Below are 16,107 nucleotides of genomic sequence, written 5' to 3' on the forward strand. Positions count from 1 at the left end.
CACATTTAGAAGGAAGGTCATTCCAACATGCATCTAAACATGGATATTAGTTATTAATGACACATTAATTAGAAAATAATCGATGCGGTGGAATTTAAGCAGATTCGAATTTGAGAATAGATAAATGGGTTCACCTTGTGAACAGCGTTTCCAGAATGGCAACTTTATCACAGCTTGTTGTGTGCACTTTCCCCACTACGTCCCACTCTTGAAGCAGTTTGTGATATTCAGACACCAAGGCAGGGCAATGCTCCATCTCTTCACACCACTGCAGAGTGTAGAGAATTTCAGCAACTATAAAGAACAAGAAATGCATTGAAAATATTACATTATATACATACATTTGTACATAATACATTTGTAATATCCAGATGATCAAGATGCACTTCCCTGGAGAATTTGTTCTTTCAGGATCACTTTTACAAATGTTCATTTCCATGTGCTTGTTACCAGCTTGTGCATCTTAGTCTACTTATGTTAATCACAGGATAATTTATTTACAATTCTTTTATAACGCTTTATAATTCCGTTAAGAATATTGTATCAGTGTTCTCTGCCTCACCCGTGTTTTCAAGATCGGCGAGTTTGATGGTATCTGTCGCCTCCTGCTGCTCATCATCCGGTACTGCACTGAAAATAAGCTTGCCCAGCATAGCACTGGCACACAAGTGTGCAGGGATTGTCTCTAATCCTCTCACCTTCAACAACTCCATGCCAGGACACACACAATTTGCTCTAAAATGCCCGCACAGCAAGGGGCGCTTCACCCACTGCAAAGAGGTATAACAAGTCATTGTAAAAACATGAACAATCACTTAACAAAAAAAATAATAATAATAAAGTATACATTAACATGTCTAGATGGATTTTTTTTTTAGTCACTTTTCTTCTATCAACAATTAAATGTCCTAGATCGTTATTTACATTTGTGATTTACTTGTAATGGCCATGATCATGGTTAATCAATCTCACATAAAACTGTAGAGCAATCAAAGCCAAGTGACTACGTACCTGAGGAGGGAGGGCTTCTCTGAGCTTGGCCCACTGCTCGTTTGTTGGAGTAAGACAGCTGACGAACTGATCCAGCAGACAGCCGCTCGTCTGGGCAATGGCTAGAGTGTCAGTTAAGCTCTGCACCGCTTGCACCAGAACCTGCAGACTGCAAACAGCAAGCACATGATTACAAAAGGGGGAATAAACCTTCTAATGAGTTGATGAAAGGTAGAGCTACATGAGATAAATAATACTTAGACAGTTAAGTTATGGAACACACTGAAATAATCAGAATAAACTAAAACAACAGTATTAATCCATTCACATCATACGCCATTCTTGTTAATAGGCATTTCTATCAAAACCATTGTTATGAGACTATTCGTGTAGTGGCCTGAGGAAAATCTTCTGGATTTCACCAAATAGCTAAAAAAAAAAAAGACCACTTTTGGACAAAGGATTTTTCTGTCTATGATAGGGGTGTGCGATATTGGCAAATAATTGGGACTTGGGAATTGGGATAATCAGACAATATTTAGCTGAGTGCATTATTGTGTGGGTAACGAAGAATATCGTAGACAACTGACTCCTAGGATTTTTTTTATTTTTCAGATTCTGTGTGGTGATCAGTTCAGTGTTTCTTTTACCTTCATAAATCCATTTTTTCCTAAAAGTTCATCTTTGAGTCAGTCTTACATTTAATCAGTCAATAAAAATAATTAAAAGACATTTAGACTGTTACCAAGCAAATGAAATCACTATCAACAACTTTAAATGTGAAATATAAAAAAAAATGTTTAAATTTGCAAAGAAACAAACTTCTTTCATTATGGGGTACTGTTTGTAAAATTTTGAGAAAATAATTGAATCCATTTTGGAATAAGGCTGTAACAGAACAAAAGGTGGAAAAAGTGAAGCGCTGTGAAAACTTTCCGGATGCATTGTGAAGGTACACATTTTCTTTTGTGATCATTCTAAATGCATTTTAACAGACTGAATCATGCAGTGTGACACGCACAAGTCTTCATCACGTAATGTATGCGTGCACTCTGTAGGTGTGTTTCTCGGGGGTTTTGCAATATACTCGATAGTCAAATCTTTGTCATTGTCAAAAATTGTCAAAACAACAATTACGCTATTATCGTAGACTATATTATATGCAGGTAGACCCCAACTTACGACGTAGATAGGGACCGTAAAACCGGTCGTAAGTACATCATGTCACATGCTCGGGTCTGACTATATAATATAATATAATAAAAAAAAATAAAAAAATGCATACACTACTTAAGACAAAAGTATTGGGACACCTGACTTTTACAGCCAAATGTGTTTCTTCCCCAAACTGTCAGCCCAAAATCTAAAGGCACACTGTTGTATTGGATGTCTTTGGATGTGGTAGCATTCACTTGGAACTTGGAGACCCAAAAATGTTACAGCATGACAACACCTCTGTACACAAAGCCACCTCTATGGACATATGGTTTACATGGGTTGGAATAAAAGATCTTGAGTGGCCAGCTATAGAGCTCGGCCTTTAACCCTATGGGACACCTTTGGGATTAATTATAACACTGAGGCCTCCGCTCCCTATATCTCTACCTGTTTTTACAAACACCCCTGTGGAGTTCTAGTGGAACATCTTCCCAGAAGAGTGGAGGACATTATTATAGTAAATGGGGACTAAATGTGGAATGGGATGTTCAAAAAAGACAATCATAGGCTCTGGCATCCACAAACTATTGTCCATATAATGTCTATTTCAGCATATTCAAACCCTTAAAGAAAGAGGTGGTGATGTGCGGTACCTCTTCACATTGAGGGGTGAGGTGAGAAGTTGGTTTTTAATCCAGACTGCAGCATTGTGGAGGATGGTGCCCTTTGTTATGCCTGCACCCAAGTGTGTGACCAAAGAGTGCACTCCAACAGTGTAGGCATGTTTCAGCTTCTCCCGCAAAGTGTCTAACACACACACACACACAAACACAAACACAATTACATTTGAACACAAATATCAAGTTAAACACAATAAGCAAGTTGTGAATGATCTTAGTGGGTGGGATTTATAAGGCAGCATGTGAACAATTTGTTCTCAAAGTTGATGTGTTAGAAGCAGGATAAATGGGCAAGCGTTAGGATTTAAGCGAGTTTGACAAGATTGTGACATCGAGATGACTGGGTCAGAGGGTCTCCAAAATTGCAGCTCTTGTTGAGTGTTTAAAAGTGGTCCGAGGAAGGAACCGTGGTGAACCGGCGACAGGGTCATTGGTCTGATCCAACAGACGATTACTCTAGCTCAAATTGTTGAAAATTTCTGATATAAAGGTCTCAGAACACAAACTGTTTTGGCAGCATAAGGGGACCAACACAATATTAGGCAGGTGGACATAATATTATGCCTTATCGATCTAAGTATGAATACACAGTTTTGTTTTGTTTTTACCTCTATTAAAACTAAAACTTTTATTTTTGGGTAAGCAACTAAAAGTAAGCATACAGTATTAAAATTTAAATAAACAAAAATGTAAATTTTATACACTTTGGTTTAGACAAAAGAGATGAATTACACATTAGGCACAGTTATATAAGGTTGAATAAACAGGGTTAAATTGCAGATAAAATCCCCCCCCAAAAAAAGTCTATTTCAGGTCAAAGTTTCAAAATGAAAGAAATTAGGTTCCACTTTGAAACAGCATCTTTCATCACAAAATGTATGTATTTCACGACAATCCCTTGTTTTTCCACTTTCATCTCTATTTTCCATAAGTGCCATCTCCAACCAAAACTACAGCTAAATTAAGTCAGGAGGTGAAACGTTACCTGAGAGATGTGTAAGCATCTGATTCTGAGCACACAGCTGGAAGATGGTAAACAGCAGCTCCTCGGCAGCGGCGAGCAGGAGACAGCCTTTTACTGATGAGAAGAAGTTGAAGGCTACGTCGGATATGAAGGAGACCAGAGGTTCCATATTGCCAGCATCGGACATGCCCTTAGCCTCGGAAAGAGTGGCATGAAGGTGCTCGATGATCTGTTCGACGTACACCTTTCCTATCAGAGACTCTGGAGGAAAGGAAATAGTACAATACGAGTTTGTAATAAAACATAAACAGTAATAGAGTATAGCGGTACAACATTAGTTACATAGAAGTATAATGATTATTCAGGGAGGATTTATGGCGGTCTGAGTTTACCTTCATTGTGCTGCTGAGATAGAGCCAGACTAATGAGGTGCCAGCTGTGGTTATGTTGGTCTAAGGCAGATGAGGCAGTGGGAGAACCTTTCAGCCCCATAGCACACAGCTCTCCAGCCAGGCTTACTATACGCTCACCTAGTGCAGACCCTCTTAACCACTTGGCACACAACTCCAAATAACCATGGTCAGCACATGCCTGACACACACACACACACACACACACACGCACACGCACACGCACACCAAAAAAAGGCAAAATAGGCGACAGATTTCAATGCAGATCACACAAACGTATAACTCAATTCCACTACATATTTCAATATGCTCTAAACATTATGAGAAAAAAACGACAGCACTGGTGGAAACAACGGTAGAAATTTGAGATACAGAAGGTTTCCAAATGCATCACTATCACAGTTATATACCCATAAATACTAAGCCTATGTATTGCTGAACTGTTGAAATGCATTAAAACATAAGCATTCGGAGGTAGGTTTTGGTGCTTTTAGTGACTGAAATAGAGGCAGCTATTGTGCAAAAAAAAAAAATGTTTTGTTGTGAACGCACCAAAGGACCATTGTAAATATGGGTCACCTTGAGCCTGTACATATCGGTCAAGAACAAACAAAGTACATATCGGTTTGTAGAGGTCGACCGATAGCTAGGTTGGGTCATACTGGCCAAAAACTGATTAATCAACCAATAGTTATTAAAATGGATACTGTGTAAAAAAAATATAAAAAAATAAATAGTCCTGAACTTTATTCCCCTGAAAAAATACATGTAATTTCAATGCTCTGGTCTTAAAAGATGGCCATTTTATGCATGACTGTTTAGAATTATGTGAAATTGTAACCCTTTTAAGTAAGATTCCATTTGTAACATTAACTAAAGTTAATAAATACTTAAGAGGTATTGTTTATTAATTTTAACATTTACTATTGCATTTTTAAATGCTTCCAAACAAACAGCACCTCTATACATTCGCCTCTAGAGGTCACTCTTCTACTGTATTATGACAACGGGCCTTCTCAGTCGCTCCAGCGTAGATGCAACCCGGAAAAATTAAATGGTATGGATTTCTGGCCAATAGCCGATAGTTACAGCAATCAACTATCTGTGCCAACTGTTGACCTCTAGTTTACACTACACTATGTGGCGAAGCAAAGCAGTGAGTCTCTGCAATTTGCAGTTTAATTTAAAAAATGTGTGCATAGTGCTATAAGAAACCCAAGTAACTTTTTTTTTTTATATTGATCAAACAATCTTTCAGGGATTTATTTTAACCCAACAAGTTCAAATACTCCAGTATTTATGGTCATATAGAAATGTGAAAGACGCCATTCTAAACTGCAACAGGTCGACATAATCCAGGACTCGAACACTTCAGAAAATATACATAAATAGGTGTTTTCTGGAGATCATTAATCAGGTGTTTCAAAATTTAAAAAAGTTTTCACTTGATTTCTCTCCAAACTACAAACATGTACCGGCATGCTGCTCACATATTATTGTAGTATACATACTATGCTAGAGGTAATGAAAATAAGAACAACATTCAAGACATGTCAAAACATCTTAGCGGTTCTAAAAAAGGCATTCAGACTTCTAGGCTTTGAATCATAATGTTTACACTGTGATGTGATATATTCTATAACCTTCCAAGCAAGATATCCCCCCACCTCTACAAACCGTTACGCTGTCTTAACATACCTTTTGGATAATCTGTAGAATAACACTCCATTTTAGGTCCACCTACATGCAGAGAAAAAATAGAAGACGGAAAAAAATGGCATATTTTAGCAAAAATTAGTGGAAGTCATGTTTGAGGAGATCCACTGGAAGATAGACTAGATGGTAAAATATTTTCTGGACACCTGACACCCATGTGTGCATTTTGTACATTTGATTCCAAATTTCGTCTCCCTTCAACTCAATTCAATTCACTGTAATATAATACACAGATCAGGCATAGCTTTATGACCACCTGCCTAATATTGTTTTAGTCCTTCTTTGGCTGCAAAAACAGTCTGACCTGTAGAGCGTTAACAGCATTAACAGCATCTACTTCTTCAGCAATTTAAGTTACAAGGAGCTCATATATTGGATCGGCCTTCAATCCCCATGTGCATCAATGAGACTGGCTGCCTATGACCCTGCCGCCGGTTCACCTCTGTTCCTTCCATGGACCACTTTTAAAAGATACTGACCACTGCAGACCGGGAACAGCCCACAAGAGCTGCAGTTTTTCGGCTCTTGTCAAACTCTCCTAAATCCTTACTCCTGCCCATTTTTCCTGCTTCTAACACATCAACTTTGAGGAAAAGATTTTCACTTGCTAACAGGTGCCATAGTGAAGAGATAATCAGTGTTATTCACTTCACCAGCCAGTGGTCATAATGTTATGCCTGATTGGGGTATAGTATAGTATAGTATAGTATAGTATAGTATAGTATAGTATAGTATAGTATTGTATAGTATTGTATAGTATTGTAGATCCACTATTCTGGGGAGCTTTTATGGACCACAGTTTGTGCACAGGGACATTTGGAGAAGGCACATACGGATGTAATTGTCAGGTGTCCACAAACTTTTGGCTATTCTGTGTTATAAATTAAACTGGATATCTTACAGTGATGTGGTTGAGCACAAGAGTCTGCTCTGTGTTCGAGCTGCAGCACTGCAAAGAACTGAACACCATGTCCACCAAGAAGTCTGTGTCTTTCCTGTCGTCCTGCCTGAGCCACACCATCACTCTTTGCATAAGGAAACGGATGGCTGGATTGTCAGAGAACTCGGCCTCCAGTTTAACTTCAGTCTTCCCGTTGTCTGGTTTTAGCAGCCCTTGGAACACCTCGGCCTTTGGAAATGCCTGCAGCAACAGAGCCAGGAAGTGCAAGTGCCTCTCAGAGTTACGCTCACTCACATACACCATGTTCAGCTCAGTCAGCTGGCACACCAGCTCCAACAAGTGGCTGCTCCTCAGGGGAGAATGCTGCTTCTCCTGCCCCTCTAAGTTCTCCACCTCTGGAGTCTGGTTTAGGTTTTTCGCCACTTGCCCTTTCCCCTCCTCCTCCTCAGCGAAACAGACCTTTACAGCTTTCTTTCTCTTCCCTTGTTTGGTGCAGGAGCTGGCTGGATTCTGCATGATCTGCAACAGAGAGGCAATGCCCTGCAGCACCACCTGCTCTACCTGCTGCTCCTCGAGGTCTACATAGCACACACAAAGGCTGCGTAAACCCTCCCAGAAATCCGCCAGGAGTCTGAGGAACGTGGAGGCCTCGTTCTCAACTGCTCGCTTCTCCCACGACACTAACATCTCTGTGATCTGAGGAAACAGAGGCCCGCTTTGCAATGCACGGCTTCCAAGAGCTTTGTCTATCAACGGCAAGAGCTGTAAAAGAGAGACAGAAGAAAAAAACAAAGGGGAATAAGAGGCACAACCAGAAATGTTATACTTTTATGAAAAAAAAATCTATCATAATGAACCAACTGTTCAGCTGTGCAAATTACAAAAAAAAAAAAAAACACTAAAAGTGCATTTAACATAGTAGAATAAAACTTAATTTTATACAATTCTCATAAAAAAAAAAATTTTTTTACCCCTATCGCTAAACATCATTTGAAATAAAGAAATCATATCTTAGCAAAAGTATAACTGATTTATAACTATACACCAGAGATGCCCACACTAGGGCCCTTAAGGACACATATACAGGGGAAAAATGGGAGGCATTAGAGGTCACTAAATAGGTGTATTAGTTGTTGAACTCTATTGTACAATAAATTATGTTGTTTCATATTGAGCTATAAATTGCACTACGCTAGAACTAAAAAAAAAATTGTATTAATAAAAAAATTACAGATGTTTTCTTTTTTTTCTTTTTAAATATTATATAATCACTAGAATTGGACATTTCCACCACCACAGAAGTTCACATGCTTGTACTGCCTTCGTTTGGGGAGGGGGCAGGGCCAGTCATCACCACGTTGTCAACACGTTGAGGAACAATGGCAACTTTAATTTGAAGATGTTTGGTATGATGCAAAATGTATAAGGCCTCGAATCAGGTTTTTTTTTTTTTCAAAAATTTTGGAAATTGAAAAAAAAAAGTATTAATTTAAAGTTTGTATTGTGCATCTTTTTTTCTCAAGGAGAGAATACAGTATTCACAAAAAACACTGTATGATTTAATTTTACATGATCTATTTTCACGATGTGACATAAAGAAAGGAGGGTAAGAGGGTAAGAAATGATTCCTTAACAGCCATATTGCAGCGATGCACACAGCCCTAAAAGCCACTCACCTGCTCTGAGATGAGCATGTTCTGAATGTCGAGGTGCTCTGGCTCCTCTCCTGCATTCTGTAGCAGAAGGAAACGGAGGCACTCCATGGTAGCAAAGACGATAGCTGAACACTCTGAGGGGCTGACTAATGCACGCTCACTAGAAAGACTAGAGCAAACATCAGACAGTGAGACACTCGTTGACACATGCATCTTCACTCGACGGTGTGAATGGATGCGTTTGAAGCTGACTATGTTGTTTAAGGACATTTGACATAGTGGAGGACAAGTAACAGCAGGTCTCAAAGTGTTAAATCCTTCTGGGACCACAGCAATTATATCAACTGTTACTCTTTTTCTTTCTTTCATTTTTTTGATCTTTCCTTCATTCTATCCTTCCTTTCAATCCTTCATGTTTTCTTTCCTTCGTTTATTCTTTCTTTCCTTCTTTGGCTATGCATCGAGATGCAAATCGCATCTGCCTCAGTTATGGAGATGCACATCCCTATTGTGTATAGATGACATCACTCATTAAAGTTAGCCAGCTTGACAAACAAGACAAAAATGGACAGATCAATTTTTTGTTCCCTCATATTGTAATATACATTTGCAGAGACCAAAAAGAACGTGATCATGATCTACAGCTAAGGTACATCGAATGTAGAGGTGCAATTGCATTAAAAAAGGGTGTAACAGAACAAATTTTGTGCACATGTGTACCGAATGCAATCTGTTTTTACGTTTTTACGAGTTCCCTCACAAATGTATTAAGCAGCAGACTGCAAGTTTGTTTAGTCTCCGCCTTACACTTTAGTTTAGCGGTTTGTATCCAGCTATAAGAATTTCTCCTAAAGGAGACCATCCTGCAATTCATATCGAGGGAGTGAATGAACTAAAGATGAAAGGAATGAAGACATTTGTAAAGACATGTAAAACACACACACACACACACACACACACACACACACACACACACACACACACACACACAGAGATACACATCTGTATTACCCAAATGGGGTCTAACAAATGTAAACAATTTAATTAAACTTTACAATTTATTAAATTTTATTGAATTAATTTCATTTGTGCCGATTTAATAAATTATGAAAGTTAATCAATATAATACAAAAGTGTATTGCTTTTTTTATTTTATATACAGTGAGGAAAATAAGTATTTAAACACCCTGCTATTTTGCAAGTTCTCCCACTCAGAAATCATGAAGGGGTCTGAAATTGTCATCATAGGTGCATGTCCACTGTGAGAGACATAATCTAAAAAAAAAAAAATCCAGAACTCACAATATATGATTTTTAAACTATTTATTTGTATGATACAGCTGCAAATAAGTATTTGAACACCTGACTATCAGCTAGAATTCTGACCCTCAAAGACCTGTTAGTCTGCCTTTAAAATGTCCACCTACACTACATTTATTATCCTAAATTAGATGCACCTGTTTGAGGTCGTTAGCTGCATAAAGACACCTGTCCACCCCATACAATCAGTAAGAATCCAACTACTAACATGGCCAAGACCAAAGAGCTGTCCAAAGACACTAGAGACAAAATTGTACACCTCCACAAGGCTGGAAAGGGCTACGGGGAAATTGCCAAACAGCTTGGTGAAAAAGGGTCCACTGTTGGAGCAATCATTAGAAAATGGAAGAAGCTAAACATGACTGTCAATCTCCCTCGGACTGGGGCTCCATGCAAGATCTCACCTCGTGGGGTCTCAATGATCCTAAGGAAGGTGAGAAATCAGCCCAGAAACACACGGGAGGAGCTGGTCAATGACCTGAAAAGAGCTGGGACCACCGTTTCCAAGGTTACTGTTGGTAATACACTAAGACGTCATGGTTTGAAATCATGCATGGCACGGAAGGGTTCCCTGCTTAAACCAGCACATGTCCAGGCATGTCTTAAGTTTGCCAATGACCATTTGGATGATCCAGAGGAGTCATGGGAGAAAGTCATGTGGTCAGATGAGACCAAAATATAACTTTTGGGTCATAATTCCACTAAACGTGTTTGGAGGAAGAAGAATGATGAGTACCATCCCAAGAACACCATCCCTACTGTGAAGCATGGGGGTGGTAGCATCATGCTTTGGGGGTGTTTTCTGCACATGGGACAGGGCGACTGCACTGTATTAAGGAGAGGATGACCGGGGCCAAGTATTGCGAGATTTTGGGGAACAACCTCCTTCCCTCAGTTAGAGCATTGAAGATGGGTCGAGGCTGGGTCTTCCAACATGACAATAACCCGAAGCACACAGCCAGGATAACCAAGAAGTGGCTCTGTAAGAAGCATATCAAGGTTCTGGCGTGGCCTAGCCAGTCTCCAGAATCTTTGGAGGGAGCTCAAACCCCGTGTTTCTCAGCGACAGGCCAGAAACCTGACTGATCTAGAGAAGATCTGTGTGGAGGAGTGGGCCAAAATCCCTCCTGCAGTGTGTGCAAACCTGGTGAAAAACTACAGGAAACGTTTGACCTCTGTAATTGCAAACAAAGGCTACTGTACCAAATATTAACATTGACTTTCTCAGGTGTTCAAATACTTATTTGCAGCTGTATCATACAAATAAATAGTTTAAAAATCATACATTGTGATTTCTGGATTTTTTTTTTTTAGATTATGTCTCTTACAGTGGACATGCACCTACGATGACAATTTCAGACCCCTACATGATTTCTAAGTGGGAGAACTTGCAAAATAGCAGAGTGTTCAAATACTTATTTTCCTCACTGTATATATATATATATTTTTTTTTTTTTTTTTTTTTTTTTTTTTTTTTAACTCAAACCAAGCAGGCATTTTATTTTAAATTGTTTTACAAATGACTACTGAGTCAGCAATATCGTCACAATTTCAGAGACGATGTGTTAAAAGCAAAAACTTTCCTTACCCTTGTATGATGGAAGAGAGAAACATGCTACAAAAGTCGAGTTTGGGCTCTGTGACCTCTCGTGGCAGTTTGCTGATAAATGGAAGCATGTTAGGGTGGAGGGAGGTGGCTAGGCCTCTCCCCCCATCCTTCAGAAGAGGCCAAAGCTTGGGCAGCACACCCTTCCGAGCATTTACATGAGTCCAACAGTCCTGCAGAACATGAGCAACTATGAGGGGTAATCTGACATTTTAATGAATGGTCAAAACCAAATACAGAATATTTTTACATTACAGAGTTTTGAGTAGTTTGTCATTTTACTGTAGTGGGACCTACTGAATAACGCAAATGTACTGCTCAACTGAAATGACCGAAATTTTAAGACAGCTTCTGGGAACGTAGTACAATTTTACGAGATGGTATCAGAACTTTCAGAAATTTCATCATGGACGACGAAGTCCAAGAACAATAAGCAAACGTGAAATTCTGCGTGAAACTGAGCAAATCTGCTACAGAGACGTTTGATGTGACGTACGGCGATGCTGCAATGATGTTTAGAGTGGAACGTGCGCTTTAAGAGCGGAAGAACCTCACCGGAAGACGGTGCGAGATCAGGAAGGACTCCTGAACATTTTGAGACCGTTCAGCAACTTGTGCATGATGATCGTCTAAAACATCAAAATGTTCACTTTCGCACCCACCCTTCCTCGACAGATCTGGGTCCTGCAGACTTTGCCCTCTTCCCGAAGATAAAGATCCAGCTTTAAGGTTGTTGTTTTGAATCCGCTGCAGAGATTCAGAGCGAATCGCAGAAGGTGCTTAACACGCTTCGAGAAGAAGACTTCCAGAACAGTGGCAGGAGCGCTGGGAGCACTGTATTGCCTATTGCCTGTATTTTATTAGACTGTTTCGAAGCCAACAATGTGAAAACGTAGATAAATAATGTACTTTCTTCTAACCAGAGCCAGTCTTTTTGATACCACCACGTATGTTTCTCCCAGTACTCTACTCAATTTGCTCATACTCAACCTCATTTTAATAGACTTAGTACTCATTTCTTTTTCCCAATAATTTATAATCTGGCTAGAAAATAATTTTGAGTCTAGTTTTCTTCTCATCAAAGATTTTCAAGGATTTTCTGTTGTTTTTTGTCTCAATTCCGGCTTGCTCATTTCGGCTCTACATGCTCATTCCATTGGCTATTACGAGTACAGAATATGTCATATAAACAGAACTACACTATATGGACATTAAGTATTCGTTCTTTTCCAAACTGTTATCGCAAAGCTGAAAGCACACAATTGTTTTGGGTCTTTGGATGCAGCAGCATGAAATTTTCCCCTCACTTGAACTAGGAGACTCAAGCATGAAAATGCCCCTGTGCACTAAGCAAAATCCATGAAGATATGCTTTGCTTGGGTTGGAGTGGAAGATCTCATGCTATCGAGCTCTGAACCCAAACTCTATTGAACACCTTTGGGATGAATGTGAACGCTGACTGCATCCCAGGCCTCCTCACCTCACCTACATCAGTACCTGACTTTAATACCACCCTTGTGTCTGAATTAGCACAAATCTCCACACGCACACTCCAAAAATCTAGTGGAACATCCAAACAGTGGAGGGAAATATAAGAGCAAATTGAGGCTAAATGTGGAATGTGATGCTTAAAAAGCACATACCAAACATACGACCGGGTGTCCACAAACTTTTGCAATATAGTGTACCAGTAGCAAGACTGCATCATAGGGTCTGACCTGTATGCTGGTGATAATGTGCAGAACGGCTTCCCACAGCGGTGCCAAAACAACAGGGTCCGAGTCATCGATACTGAGGAGTACGGTAGAACAAGCTCGAGCTGCTTCGGCCCGAACAAGCTGAGGGACGTGTTCGCACAGAGCGGCTACCACCTTAAAGAACGCCCCTCTGACCTGGAGGAGAGAACACAACTTCCAGCTGGGTACTCATGTCTCAAAAATGCGTTAAAATTCGGTTACAGCTCATCGGTGGGAATAAGGACCACCATCTCCGTGTTAGGTCCTATAATGTTCAGATTTGTTTTGGGCACCTTATGAAGCTCACCTGCTGGGTCTTGTGTTTGCTGTACTTCCAGAATTTGCCCTGCGAGACTATATGTGCAAGTTGCTCGCTGAGAGCCTCGAGATCGGACGTGGATAAGGACATGAGCAGTTTCTTGAGCGCCAGCAGAGAGCTGGTCAAAACGCGCACGTATTTCGCGTGTCGCTCCTCCTCTGGTACGCTCCTGCACGTGTACAAATAGGCGGAAATAGAAATGTAATAATAACAACTGGGTTGAACTGACAGGGTTTCTACAGGTTTCAACAACTCAAATTTAAGACCGATATCACAATATTAAAAACACAAACAGCAAATTAACGTTGTTAGCAACTGTTCTTAACCAAGCCCTAAATTCATTTTTTCCCCAAACTAAGTATCGCCAAACATGCACTTCCTCATAACTAAAAAATAAAATCCGTCTGTGGGAAGATCCAATAGAGATCTGTGGCAATAACAGAAAGCTGATTGGCTGTTGGCCTCATTGGTAGTCATAATGCAGCGAATTAAATTTGGACTAGCGAAAGAAAGAACTGAAAATTAGAACAGCGAATTTAATTTGACTTTTTTAATTTTAGACTTTTTTTTTAGACTCTGTGGAAACCTTGTTCTATAATATATATCTATAATCATATTTACTATATTCACTTGTTTATACTTACTGTGGGTCACTGAGTGTGTCAGCTGTTTCCTTGAGCAAATTGTCCTGGAGCACCTAAAAAAAGATAACGGTAAAGCGTGTGTAACAGCTCATGTTTACGTCCCCTCGGACAGTGAATTATTCCTCATGTTAATAAATACGCATTTGTAAATGATATTCCTTACGTTCAGCACTTCATCTTTGCAGAAGCCGAGTGCCTCTGGCTGTTTGTTGAGGGGGAAGGCAGCCTGAAAGGCGACATTGGCGGCAGAGGCAGCAGGGGAATAGGGGTCACACTGAGCTATAAGCCAATGGCCCATTATTCCCTTCAGGTATGGGGCGAGGTTGCGCTTGACTTTCAGAATCAGCTGTTCGAATGCCTGCTGTGTGGCTTCTCGAACTCGTCGGTCATAATCCTAACACAAGATCAAAGTTATAACTATGTAGCAGTTGGTATTATAGATAAAATGTACACCAACTAATCAGTTTACTAGAAATATCTCTACCCATGTTCATTCATACATTTATCCAATAAATCAATTATGTAGCAATACCACAGTATATAAAATCATTACTAACTGCCAATTTTTTTAATCCTTCCTGCCAAGTTGCGAAGACAAGAGCAAGTGTCTGCAAGTTCCCTCTTTTCATTGTTTGCTTTCATCACTTCTGTTTTTTTTTTTTAAAGCTGGATAGCCAATCAGAGTTCTCTTTTTCACCAATGAGCACCGGTTACAACTCGACCTACAAGCTCGGAAGAAAAACAGCTGACGGCGTCCGACTAAAGCCAACAGTGCGGAACACAGCGGATAAACTAAATCCACCTGACGCTCAAAAAACATCCGACATTTTAAATTTTTTGGAACTGTTTTGTTATCAATTAACCAGCTGTAGTTTTTTTTCTACAGGTTGGCACAAGTACCAAAACCTGCTAACAAGTGCTAAGTGATTGGAAAGGCTTTTGTTGTTTAATGAATGTTTAATTTAAGCATCTTATTAATTAACTGTTAGATTTTATGAGATAAAGGCGAGAAAAAAAGAAAATCGACCGAAACCTATCGCACAAAAAAAATCTGCATCGCCCAAAAAAAAACAAAAAACATATCGGTCGACCTCTAATAAATAGACCACTGTGCATAAAAAAATCAAAAATATTGTTTTTTTAAACATATACAAACTCAGGTCTGGTATTTGATGTGAACAGGTCACCAACATCAGGTGTACAGGTGTTACAAGTGAAGAGTAAGTGGAGAGGAATAAATGGAATTAGGAGATCGAGACAAAACCCATTAATAATATAAAATCACAAAATCTTACCATCGATATTTTGCAGTATATCCGTGGCCAATATGGAAGAACTCCTTTGACTATGTCGGAATCCCGCTCTTGACACATGGCTCCGAATTCTTGTACAGCCTGCAAGGACAATGACTCACTTTCTAAGATCGGTTTTGTAGATAAAACACAAACGTCTCCATCGTAAAGTTCTAGATCAGGATCGCTTTATTCGCGATGTGCAAAGTTCACAATGAGAGTCTTAATTGTTTTATCTTACCCAACTCCTACACGCAAATCAATCAAAACTACACACCAAATCAATCAAGAACACTGACCTTTAATTTCGTCACCACATCTCTTTTGGACAATTTCCTTAAAACCAGCCGAAAATCAGCATCCACCAGGTTGTCAATTTCCTCAGCGCCGTAGACCGCAGGCACATATCCCGGCTCGTTTGAGGTCGAAATCCCGAATCCGACAAACCCAGGAACCACTCCGTTTTCCCTAGCCAAGAGTTCTGCAGCTCGGCCACTGCTGGACGGCTGAAAAAGAGATGGAAAAAATGGTGTTGTAGAAATAGCAGGGAGGTGAGTTCAGTGATACATCAGTCAAAAATACACCGATCAGGTATAACATTTTGACCACCTGACTAATATTTGTTGGTCCCCAAAACAGGACCACTTTTGATAGATACTGACCACTGCAGACCAGGAACATCCCACAAGAGCTGCAGTTTTGAAGATGATCTGATC

The 16,107-nt window shown here is 39.8% G+C and overlaps 1 protein-coding gene across 2 annotated transcripts in view; it reads right to left on the reverse strand.

Annotated features, from left to right (window-relative positions):
* The window catches only part of ltn1 (listerin E3 ubiquitin protein ligase 1), a 29,149-nt gene that overhangs the window by 11,976 nt on the left and 1,066 nt on the right, over window positions 1–16,107 (reverse strand). For both annotated transcript variants that reach the window (XM_083568168.1, XM_083568169.1), the window contains exons 2-17: window positions 15,691–15,897; window positions 15,395–15,493; window positions 14,263–14,493; window positions 14,100–14,152; window positions 13,444–13,624; window positions 13,119–13,292; window positions 11,383–11,573; window positions 8,496–8,643; window positions 6,820–7,581; window positions 5,901–5,942; window positions 4,185–4,383; window positions 3,814–4,053; window positions 2,802–2,955; window positions 1,012–1,159; window positions 563–770; window positions 135–294 (exon numbers count right to left, since the gene is read on the reverse strand). In XM_083568168.1, coding sequence (XP_083424294.1) covers window positions 135–294; window positions 563–770; window positions 1,012–1,159; window positions 2,802–2,955; window positions 3,814–4,053; window positions 4,185–4,383; window positions 5,901–5,942; window positions 6,820–7,581; window positions 8,496–8,643; window positions 11,383–11,573; window positions 13,119–13,292; window positions 13,444–13,624; window positions 14,100–14,152; window positions 14,263–14,493; window positions 15,395–15,493; window positions 15,691–15,897 — 3,197 coding nt within the window. The remainder of the gene's footprint in view (window positions 1–134; window positions 295–562; window positions 771–1,011; window positions 1,160–2,801; window positions 2,956–3,813; window positions 4,054–4,184; window positions 4,384–5,900; window positions 5,943–6,819; window positions 7,582–8,495; window positions 8,644–11,382; window positions 11,574–13,118; window positions 13,293–13,443; window positions 13,625–14,099; window positions 14,153–14,262; window positions 14,494–15,394; window positions 15,494–15,690; window positions 15,898–16,107) is intronic.

This window comes from Silurus aristotelis, assembly GCF_946808225.1.
Source record: "Silurus aristotelis genome assembly, chromosome: 18".
Lineage (NCBI taxonomy): Eukaryota > Metazoa > Chordata > Actinopteri > Siluriformes > Siluridae > Silurus > Silurus aristotelis.